The sequence below is a fragment of the Littorina saxatilis genome, linkage group LG5 (genome assembly GCF_037325665.1).
Source record: "Littorina saxatilis isolate snail1 linkage group LG5, US_GU_Lsax_2.0, whole genome shotgun sequence".
Taxonomy (NCBI): Eukaryota; Metazoa; Mollusca; class Gastropoda; order Littorinimorpha; family Littorinidae; genus Littorina; species Littorina saxatilis.
This window is the reverse complement of record NC_090249.1, coordinates 6,428,194-6,439,779: the sequence shown is the minus strand read 5'-3', so window position 1 is coordinate 6,439,779 and position 11,586 is coordinate 6,428,194. Positions and strand designations below refer to the sequence as shown.

Here is an 11,586-nt window from a genome sequence, read left to right as displayed (position 1 = left end):
TTAGCGTCAGGTTGGGTGACACTAAAAGCCTGACAGGTAGCCAGGTGATACGGCGAAATCTGTCCTGACCGGCTGTGCGCGTAATTAAAAGGACCTACGCTTGTCATCCATTTTTGCTGCTCGTGCAAGATATCTACTTTGGTCCCAGCCACCTTCCCCCCCCCCCCCCCCCTTCTTCTCGACACTCAGGTTGCAGTATTCGTTGTGTATGATCAATTGAACTAACGATCAGGTTACTGTGTTAGGACCCTCCGCTGTTTATCTATTGTCTTTTCTTCACACGTTAGGCTTATTGCTGATTTTCAATCATTATAATGCGCATTATACGCACACATGCGCATTCACACACACTGACACCCGTGTGACGGCACAGCTTTTCTCTCTCACAGTCACACACACACACACACACACACACACACACACACACACACACACACACACACACACACACACACACACACACACACAGAGTCAAACGGAATTGCACCTGCGCGGGTCTGTCGTCCGCATAATGAACAAAGCACAGATGAAATCATTGTTCGCGGGAGGCGAATCGGGAGCGATATATGGTAGAGTTGCGGTGTTTTACTGCACAAGATGTGCAGCAACGCTGATCAAAGGTGGGAACAAACACCTGTCCCGCACTAGCAGTCGGACTCTTGTTGCGTATTGAAGCGAAACAGCCAGGGCCGCTGCCGGTGTGACGTTTTCATCTTTCGCCGTGTTGATATTTCGTTTCTCGGCCTCGTTGATCTAGTATAAACTCTACACTGAACAGAAAAACACCCTTCGATAGTACTGATGAGCGACCTTGTGTACCTTACATTCATGGGGCCAAATTTGTGCAACCAATGTGTTTTATTTAACTTAGAAATTTGATTCATCCTAAAATGTTTTCCTTCTAACTCAAGGGACGTAACCACTCAGTACACGTTTTCGAAGAAATCGATTTTGGGGGTGAAATCTATTACATTTTACCACCAATTTTCTTCACATGCAAGAAACTGACATGCTTTTCGTCCATAAATAATTTCACTTCTTAATTTTACCAGGAAACAACATTTCAGTCTTGAGTATATGTCGAGGGGGAAATATGTACACAGGCGAAAGATGAAATCGTGACACCGGTTTGGGAGGTCGTTCCCTGTTCGCCCCCTGCTAGAGTCTTTGTTCAGGTTCACTGCTTCCCTTCGCTGTGGATGTTTGACAGTTTGACCTAGGCATGATACATGTTACAAGCATGATACACAAACATTGGTAACATTTTGGAGGACAAAGAAACAAAGAGTGCTGTTGCATTATTGTCTGTCGTTTTGGTATTTAAAAGGCCTCCGCCTTTCAGTTAGTTTTATCGCTCAGCATTCCTGAGAGTACAAGGATGGTTTGTTAACAAAAAGTGAGAAAACAACATGAACATGAATTTGATAAAAACAATGGTGAACTGAGTGAATCCCTGTACTTATCGAAGCATGAACTGGGCATGACATTGGGAAGATGTCAGCGAACTGATGTCTTTGTACCTATGCCGAATCATTGTAGCACCCTCCCCCCCCCCCCCTCTCTCTCTCTCTCTCTGTCTTGAGAAAAACCCATTGCACAATAAATAAAATTATGACGTTTGATTATATCGCGTGCAGCATGTTCGCTGCAGCAGAATGAAAACAATTGAGAGTTATAGATGTACATGTTGTATGTATGTCTGTCCGTTTCTCTCTCTCTGAAAACTTCGCATAACTAACACGATGAAGCGCTGTGACTCGTTTGTGCGCGGCAAGGTCCCATGTACGTTGCATCGGAATGAAAACAACATAGTAGTTGCCGTTGATTGAATGGGATGTCATAATAACGCTAACGATGATTGGTATTCACTTGTTTGCGGCGCACTTGACTGTATACCTATTACCCTTTTACCGTAACGACAGACATGTCGCTACTGTCATTTGCTGACGTTGTTGGTTTGACGCACACTGTTGGGTCCACGGCTACGTATGCCCTGCAGCTTTCGCTGATATTTATTACGCAACTTGTGTTTTCACAGTCGGCGCTGTTTTGTGAGCTGGCAAAAAGACATTCTCTCAGATTCACCATCTTGTCGTGAGACCTGCTTGGTTTGAAAATGATTGCTCTGTGGGTCTATTTTTCATTTAGATAGGACAAACTATGGTTTTTTTTTGATAACCTGTGCGTTCTTAGTGTCACTTTACGTGAGTGCAGTAACTATCGTGATTTATTCGGATATAAGAAGTTATGGAAACGTAACATTTTGGACAAAGCGAAACATTCACAAGTGACTGTCGTTAATTAAACGTTAAATGACTAATCTTTTTCAAATGTTATTCTGGATCTTGAAACGTTAGCAGTTTTTTCTCTCCCCGTGTTGTATTTTTATACTGTGGCGGTGTTGGTGAATTTAAAGTAACACTTATTGCCCTTAAAAATTAATTTCATCAAGGAAATTCGGGCTGTTATCCTTGGGGATAGCGTACATTGGTATTCTACGTAGTACCTTAAATGCTTACTTCATTTCATGTGCTAGACATTTAGCATAATGTAATACTTTGACCTCTGGCCTGTTATTGGTAAGGCGATGAGTATATATTTAACTAATAACACCGTGACCAATTTGTGTTTTCAGCGAACGTGTTGCACGAGGGGTGGGCGTGGCACTGGGCAAATGTTTATGTCAAGCGCTGGAATCTGGACGTCTCAAGAGCGGCATTCTGCAGTCCGCAAGTTTACTGCAAAGGTAAGATGACAGGATAACTAAAATAGAAAAGTTAAATAGAAAAAGTCTTAAAATACATTCGTCTGTCAGGCCAAAAATAAACGAATGAATTAATAGATAAAACATTCCAAAGTAAACGAAAAAGAGTATTTATAACAGTTAGTCTCATCAGCCAACCTAAAACGGCAAGCCTTGGCATGCGTCCATGTGTTTCCGGGTTTAGGGTAGGTCGGGTAGAGGTTTTGGAGTTCGGATCAGCATTTCAGAAGTATTTGGCGAACAGGATGTCACTGGTTGTGTAAAGGGTGTATTGTCAGATATATCGGGAAATTCATTGATAAAGCTGACGAAAGTCATCAGCTCAGCGACGGACACGTAGCCGGGAATGCTCGATGTCTTAGCTCCACGAAAGAAACTTAAGCCACAAAGTTGTAAGCACTAACAGTTACACCGAAGAGGGTTGGGTTACACCCAAGATTGTAAAGCCATTTGTCGGTTACACCAAGACATGAAGAGTTCGGCAACGATTCTCGCGGGGGAAAGGGAATTCGGGGTAAGTACCGTTCTGACCCAGTCGCAACGTGCTGACTGCCACGTGCTAGTGTGGAAACACAGTGCTGTCTGGCTACCCGGCGACCTATCTGCACCAAAGAGGTGGGAGCAGAGACCCTCTTTGGTTATACTGCACCAGAGGGAACTGCCTTGCCTTGTAGGGAGGGGAAAGCAAAGATGTGTGATGCGATCGCTCGGCGCGACACAACGTTTGCCCTGTATTGTCGGTAGAGCCTTTTGCATGGTGTATGCAGTGATGAAAGCTGGTACCTAAATCAGGCTTTTCAAGTCTGCGCCAGAAAAGAGTTTAAGGATAGATTCTCGATTTCCGTCCCTGTGCATGTCTCACGATAAGTGATCCATTCACAGGTTTTTGAACAAATCTTTTCTTTGATTTTGTTGTTGTGGTTGTGTTTAAAAACACACACACAAAATTGGGGGGATTTCTTGGACAGTTTCAGTACACGCACAAACCGTGATTTTCAGTGCTACGTTTCTTTTTCTGTCTACTTGCCTGCCACTCTTGTCTGTCTGTATTTCTTTTCTAGTTCCAGCCGTGATGTGTCTACTCACGTGTTGGATTGTTACGCCAGAAAAAGTACACCCCCCATCTGCCCAATTTCAGTGATTCTCTTTCATTCCCCACCAAGGAAACCCCCATCTATGCACTCACTAGGGCTAACGTCCTCGGTGTGTGTAGGTCTACGTTTTTCACGTGCTTCGTCCATACATAGCCAATACATGTGTGTGTGTGTGTGTGTGTGTGTGTGTGTGTGTGTGTGTGTGTGTGTGCAGTTGTCCGGAGCGTGTGTTGCTGTGTCTTCTGCCAGTGACCCAGAACAACGTGTGCGACCATGCCTTACACATCCACCACACTCTCATCACCGCCTTCTGCATAGAACACGGCATCCGGTTCCTCAGGGTGAGTGGGCTTCTTTCTGTCTGGCTTCTGCCGATGCGGCTCTTTCTTCGCTCTGTGTGTGTTTAGTACTGAGGAACCCCCTTTTCAAGACAAGACGCAATCTGAGAAAATTAGGTCTCAAAAGAGAGTGAGTCTGAAAATTGGGAGTAAATTAGGTTGTGAACAGAGAATCTGTAAACGTAATGTCTTAAAAAGAAGGAAGTCTTATTTTGCTGGGAGGGGGGGGGGGGGGGTGTTCCATTGTAGTTCCTTAGCCTTCCATCAAATGTGTATGTTTAAATAGAAATTGTATAGAATCTAGTCAATGTTTTTAAAGATTTTAGTCAAGCAGTATGTAAGAAATGTTAAGTCCTTTGTACTGGAAACTTGCATTCTCCCAGTAAGGTCATATATTGTACTACGTTGCAAGCCCCTGGAGCAATGTTTTTTGATTAGTGCTTTTGTGAACAAGAAACAATTAACAAGTGGCTCTATCCCATCTCCCCGCCCTTTCCCCGTCGCGATATAACCTTCGTGGTTGGAAACGACGTTAAACACCAAATAAAGAAAGAAAGAAAGAAATAGAAATTGAACTGCTGTTTCTGTGGTCATATTTTGTTTAGCTTGAATGAGTTCTAATTAAAAAAAAGTGTTGCTTTTAAACTTGATTTGTTTTGCCTTTGAGGTCCCTTTTCTTTCTACTTACTCAGAAAAATGCACATTAAATAAAAACAAACACGGATTTCAAATCTCCCTTTAGCAGTAGATGCCTCAGCTGTGGTACTATTTAACCATTACTGGCCCCATACCCTTAGAACTGTTGATTTTCTTGTACAGGTAAATGGAGAGGACCTAGCACGCGCAGTTATCCGTTTAACGGACGCACCGTCAGATTGCCCAGACACTGGTTGTGTCCGCCATAGGGCCTCTGTTCTGTGCGCCGCCCCCAAATCCGACGTCAGCTGTGTTTTAATTAAGGTGAGGCCAATCAACAATCCTTACTTTGAAATTTGCAGATGGTGCATGTTTTTTTTTAAGCCTGACGCTCTTTCTTTTTACATTTAGTCAAGTTTTGACTAAATGTTTTAACGTAGAGGGGGAATCCAGACGAGGGTCGTGGTGTATGTGTGTGTGTCTGTCTGTGCGTGTGTGTGTGTAGAGCGATTCAGACAAAACTACTGGACCGATCTTTATGAAATTTGACATGAGAGTTCCTGGGAATGATATCCCCGGACGTTGTTTTCTTTTTTTCGATAAATACCTTTGATGACCTCATATCCGGCTTTTTGTAAAAGTTGAGGCGGCACTGTCACACCCTCATTTCTCAATCAAATTGATTGAAATTTTGGCCAAGCAATCTTCGACGAAGGCCGGACTTCGGTATTGCATTTCAGCTTGGTGGCTTAAAAATTAATTAATGACTTTGGTCATTAAAAATCTGACAATTTAAAAAAAAATGTCTTTATAAAACGATCCACATTTACGTTCATCTTATTCTTCATCATTTTCTGATTCCAAAAACATATAAATATGCTATATTCGGATTAAAAACAAGCTCTGAAAATTAAAAATATAAAAATTATTATTAAAATAAAATTTCCGAAATCGATTTAAAAACAATTTTCATCTTATTCCTTGTGGGTTCCTGATTCCAAAAACATATAGATGTGATATGTTTGGATTAAAAACTCGCTCAGAAAGTTAAAAAGAATAGAGATAAAGAAAAGCGTGCTATCCTTCTCAGCGCAACTACTACCCCGCTCTTCTTATCAATATCACTGCCTTTGCATCGAGCGGTGGACTGACGATGCTACGAGTATACGCTCTTGCTGTAAAAATGCAGGTAGTTCAGTTTCATTCTGTTAGTTCGACAGCTTGACTAAATGTTGTAATTTCGCCTTACGCGACTTGTTTTTCTTCTTCTTCTTTTTCTTCTTTTTCTTTTTCTTCTTTTTCTTTTTCTTCTTCTTCTTTTTCTTCTTCTTCTTCTTTTTCTTCTTCTTTTTCTTCTTCTTTTTCTGCTTCTTCTTCTTCTTCTTCTCTCGCTCTCTCTCTCTCTCTCTCTCTCTCTCTCTCTCTCTCTCTCTCTCTCTGTCTCTCTCTCTCTTTCTTCCCCTTTCTCTCTCACTCCCTCTCTTTGTTTCTCTCTCTCTGTGGCTCTCTCTCTCTCTTTTTATCACTTTTTCTCTCTCACTCTCTCCCTCTCCCTTTCTCTCTCTGTCTCTCTGTCTCTCTCTCTCTCTCTCTCTCTCTCTCTCTCTCTCTCTCTCTCTCTCTATCTGATTCGACCTCAATCTCTTTCTATCAACCCACTTTTTTCATGCCTCCAGCTCCTGTGCTCTTTTTAGAGGTTTACTCTGTTACTGCTAAATTGCGCAACAAACACTTGTCTTGCGGCATTGTCATATTGTTGTAACGTTATGCAGCTTGGTATTACTTCCCACTTTGACAGATGTATAATGTTTTTAGCGGTGCACATTGTATGCTCAACCTTCCTGTGAACTCAGCACTGCGTCATCATGGCTTGTTCATCAGACATTAATAATGGTCACGTGATGTTTTTCCCCACTGTCGGAGGAGTGAAAGTTACATGTACAATCCTTCATTTTGATCACCACGATGACGCCTTCTTAACAACAAAAGGCGTTTATAGCGTACTCCATACTATTGTTAATGTATAATGAAATCCGAGGAGCAGGTGTCTGCAACACAATCAGAAATACCTCTTCAAGGCTGTAGCAATGCCCGTGTTGTTGGCAATGACGTATAGCCAGTTCATGTATGGCTGCTGGGACTTATTTGTCTTATTCATTAGCCCTGAAGGCAAGAAAAAAGTGATGACAATGGAACATCAACAAATTGATTTCAAAAATCTGTGTTTTTCTTGTTAGATATATAAGTCAGAGCTTTATGCCGATCTGTTAAACGCCTTTCTTCCAGGAGTGGTTTTCTCAAAACAGGATATTTTTCTTGTGAAAAGCTAGCACAGAATCATGTCAGGGAAGTGTTGAGGCATAACTGAACTGTCAAGATAACCGGGAATTTTGAAGAATACCACGTAAAGCTGGTGTTGGATATCATACCTGCAGTATTTGTTTTTTCCTTCTTGTGGGTGTTTTCCAGCTGCTTTTGGTTAACTGCCATATTATCTTATCTAATACACCTTTTTACTTATTTAAGCAGTTTCAGGTTCCTAAGCAGAGTCAAGTTTTCACTCCTTTGTTCTCAATTGAGCGTTGCAGAATCCCAAAGAAGAAGTGATTATCAGGCCTTTCATCCTCATTTTTTTTCCAGGGTCAACACAAAGGAGATATTTTTAACGCATTTATTTGCATTTATCCGACGGAAGGGGTGATTTTTTAACACCTGTAACATCATTACTTTGTGTTCAGGGTCACAGTGAAGAAATGATTTTAACACATTTGTCCGCGTTTTTGTGTTTCAGAGCCCAAAAGACGGGGGAGTGAGCTTTGAGGACGAAGTGGTGCTGGACTACTATGACGAGATGGTGAAGAGCTTGGTGTACCCCAAACCAGTGCTAAACATACCAGGATGATGAAAGGCAAGGCTCCGTGTGTCATGTGCTGCGTGTCACCCCAGTCACTCGGGAAGGAACAGGGGTGCAAACACCGGTCGCAAAAATGTCAACTTCTTCAAAAGAAACCAAACTGGAATGATCTCAATAATTCCACCAGAGCTACGCTGGATCTCTGTCTAAAGGGGAGGAGGGATTTGCCAAAAGTCATGCAATGTCAAGGTCGAAACATTGCGGGCGGGACAACAAACTGCTCAACCCATGAGGGTGTTTGCCATATATGCTAAGCTAAACATGTACGCCGTTGAAAGCCAGGTTTGGAACAGCTCCTGTACGGTAATGGGCCAAAAACTACACGCAAGGAGCCGAAAAGCTGTGCAGATATTTCTGAAGGGTAAACATACATGGCCTAAAAATACAGAAAACATTGGCCGAAAATGCAGAAAAGAATGGCCATAAATGGAGGAGAGGGCCCTAAAAGGGAAGAAAGACGTGACTGAGACAAAGCAAAAATAGCTGTTACCAAAATTCCAAGATCCCAGCCTGGCGAGGTTACAGCAGCAAGTGTTGGTTCAAGACTTTCTGGGTGTCAAGGTTGTTGCTAAAACGAGCAAGAGAGAAGGCTATGTGCGGGCGTGACTTTGATACAGAGTCAAGTGCCTTTCAATCTTAGAGATGGGCAGTGTTGCACTTGCCCTTGAGGTAACTCCTGAATCGTTTTGGACCTGGAGGTTCAAGGTTGCCAAACGGATTACACGGTTGTTGGTGGAGAGGGGTGTTCGTTGACTTGAATAGATCTTTGTGGACTGAAGTCAAGCAGTTTAGAAGCAAGAGAGTCCAAGCTGCCAGGGGATGTTCAGGGATGATGTTTGAGTCAAGTTGGGTGTTGGTTGCATTGAATCTCCTTGGTCCAAAGTCAAGCAATGTTGCTGGTATTTTTGTATCAAACTCATGTCTTTGGTTTCTGGTCACCAAGTCTTTGACTGAAATATGTTCAGGGTAGAATGCTGGAATGCAGTAAACTGTATAGAAATGTACAGTTATTTATTTATTTATTAATTTATTTTTCACAAGCGTTTTGATGTCCTTGTCTTGTTATTGTAAGTAATGAGTTACACGTACATGTAGTAAGCACTTTGGTTTTAGGGGTACTTTTGTGCAGTAATAAGGTTGACCAATTGAATTTTTGGTTGAGTAACTGTAAACTGCACAATTAGGAGGTTGTTAGCATCCCTCAGCACATTACCCCTATTGTTTTTAAATGTGCGAACACCTTTTTACATAAATTACACTGTAGCTGGTTGTATCCCACAGTGTTTAAAAAAAAAGTAAAACGCTTAATTCCTTCCATCTGAATACCTCAGTAAGTATGCTTGGATGAGCACAAATGGATGGCTGTTTGTTGTTGTCTTTTAAATTTAATTTATTTTCTCTGGTAAAGGGATTGTAAATGAACTTTTGTGAATTGATAAACTTATTTATTGCGCAAATGGGATGATTAATACAAGAATGAAATTAGCCTGGGTGAACTGACAAGACAATGTGAATCTTATTACACAAGGCTAGTACATGTAGTATTGTATTGTCTGTGCCATCAGGTGCCATTTCGTTGTGTCTTACTCTGAACTACAGAGGAAATTCAACTAATATTCATTGCTGGATTACAGAATACACGCCCCTCTGTTCTACTCTCTAGACATGACAGATAGAGTGATAGTACATTGTACTATGTCCAAACCAAACTCATTTGCTAGTCGCAGAAAACATCTCGTCCGTTTTGCTGTTTGATTTTGAATCTCGGATTGTTTACAGCCTTGTGTGCATTATCAATTTTACATTCTGCGTTGTTCCATATCAATATTAATATCAGTCACTTTTCCCCTAAATTAATTTTTGTACAACTTTCTTACATACACGGTCGTTCTTAAGCGCTGAAAACGAGCATACTCATGATTTTAGTTTTGTCTCCATTTTACACAGAAAAACATTTGACCAGAATTCATATATCATGATTATTGTGAAACCATCAATGCCTTGGTTTGATTTTTCTTGTTGGTTGGGGGTAGGTCGTTATAAACGTTGAAGGCAGAGTTGACACAAACCGTTTTAATCTTTCATGACAACGAATCACAGGATGTATGAGGCAGAAAATGTCAACATTAGTTTTGCATGAGGAGAAACAAATCGATGACATCGGTAGTCAGTCAGCCGGCGAAAGAACATGATCTGACCTATTTAACCCACGGGGTGCAATAATTCAACAGACTGACGCACATTCAGGATGGTTGGGTGTGTGTGTGTGTGTGGGGGGGGGGGGGGTGAGGTCAGTTAGAAAAACATTCAATTTTGTATTGCGCCTACATATTTCTAATGTGACGTATTCTTGCATAAGTGAAGACATTGACAGCTGCCAATTTTAAGCCCATGGTGTTTTTTTTAATCCGACGCCACAACCACCACCAAAAAACTAACAAACAAAACAACAAGTCGCGTAAGGCGAAATTACTACTTTTAGTCAAGCTGTGGAACTCACAGAATGAAACTGAACGTAGTCCGCCGCTAGTGCAAAAGGCAGTGAAAGTGACGAGCCTGTTTGGCGCGGTAGCGGTTGCGCTGTGCTTCATAGCACGCTTTGCTGTACCTCTCTTCGTTTTAACTTTCTGAGCGTGTTTTTAATCCAAACATATCATATCTATATGTTTTTGGAATCAGGAACCGGCAAGGAATAAGATTAAAGTGTTTTTAAATCGATTTCGGAAATTTAATTTTGATCATAATTTTTATATTTTTAATTTTCAGAGCTTGTTTTTAATCCAAATATAACATATTTATATGTTTTTGGAATCAGAACATGATAAAGAATAAGATAAACGTAAATTTGGATCGTTTTATAAAAAATTTTTTTTTTTACAATTTTCAGATTTTTAATAACCAAAGTCATTAATTAATGTTTAAGCCACCAAGCTGAAATGCAATACCGAAGTCCGGCCTTCGTCGAAGATTGCTTGACCAAAATTTCAATCAATTTGATTGAAAAATGAGGGTGTGACAGTGCCGCCTCATCTTTTACAAAAAGCCGGATATGACGTCATCAAAGACATTTATCGAAAATAAGAAAACAACGTCCGGGCATATCATTCCCAGGAATTCTCATGTCAAATTTCATAAAGATCGGTCCAGTAGTTTAGTCTGAATCGCTCTACACACACGCACAGACAGACACACACACACACATACACACACATACACCACAACCTCGTCTCGATACCCCCTCTACGTTAAAACATTTAGTCAAAACTTGACTAAATGTAAAAACAAACAGAAAATACAGCCACAGCTTTTGCCAAATGTTTCCATGTGTTTCTTTTTTTACCCACCAAGTTCAATATTTATGGCCACTTCTAGCAATCCCGTCGCGATATAACCTTCGTGGTTGAAAACGACGTTAAACACCAAATAAAGAAAGACTTCTAGCAATTAGACGAGTTTGTGCCTTGATACAATGAACTGACAAGTATGCAACGAGTTAAGAAACTTGAGACAAGTTGGAGGGAGGACGGTAGTAGGTCTATTTATTATTCGCTATGCAATGCATGTTAATGCGTAAACTGTAAACATTTAATTTATTTAACTTATTATGTACGAGTGCGAGAAATAATACTGTCAATTGTCGTACAAAATGAGGGGGGAATGAAACCCTCTGGGATGCCATTTTTTGAATTTGCCTTCATTTGAAAATGATGTAATCTGTGAATACTTCTTGTATTTATTTTTATAATGAATTCTAATCGATGCAATTAGTTTGTGTGAACTCTGTTAATATTCCATTCTTTTTGTGGATTGGAAAAGTATGCTCACACATTTTCAGCTTTA

General features: G+C 40.9%; 1 protein-coding gene across 1 annotated transcript in view; it reads left to right on the top strand.

Moving 5' to 3' along the window:
* The window catches only part of LOC138966183 (growth arrest and DNA damage-inducible protein GADD45 alpha-like), a 21,745-nt gene that overhangs the window by 7,979 nt on the left and 2,180 nt on the right, over positions 1 to 11,586 (top strand). The window contains exons 2-5 of the mRNA XM_070338314.1: positions 2,636 to 2,746; positions 4,073 to 4,199; positions 5,016 to 5,156; positions 7,624 to 11,586. The exon at positions 7,624 to 11,586 is cut by the window's right edge and continues 2,180 nt beyond it. Coding sequence (XP_070194415.1) covers positions 2,636 to 2,746; positions 4,073 to 4,199; positions 5,016 to 5,156; positions 7,624 to 7,734 — 490 coding nt within the window. The 3' untranslated portion in view covers positions 7,735 to 11,586. The remainder of the gene's footprint in view (positions 1 to 2,635; positions 2,747 to 4,072; positions 4,200 to 5,015; positions 5,157 to 7,623) is intronic.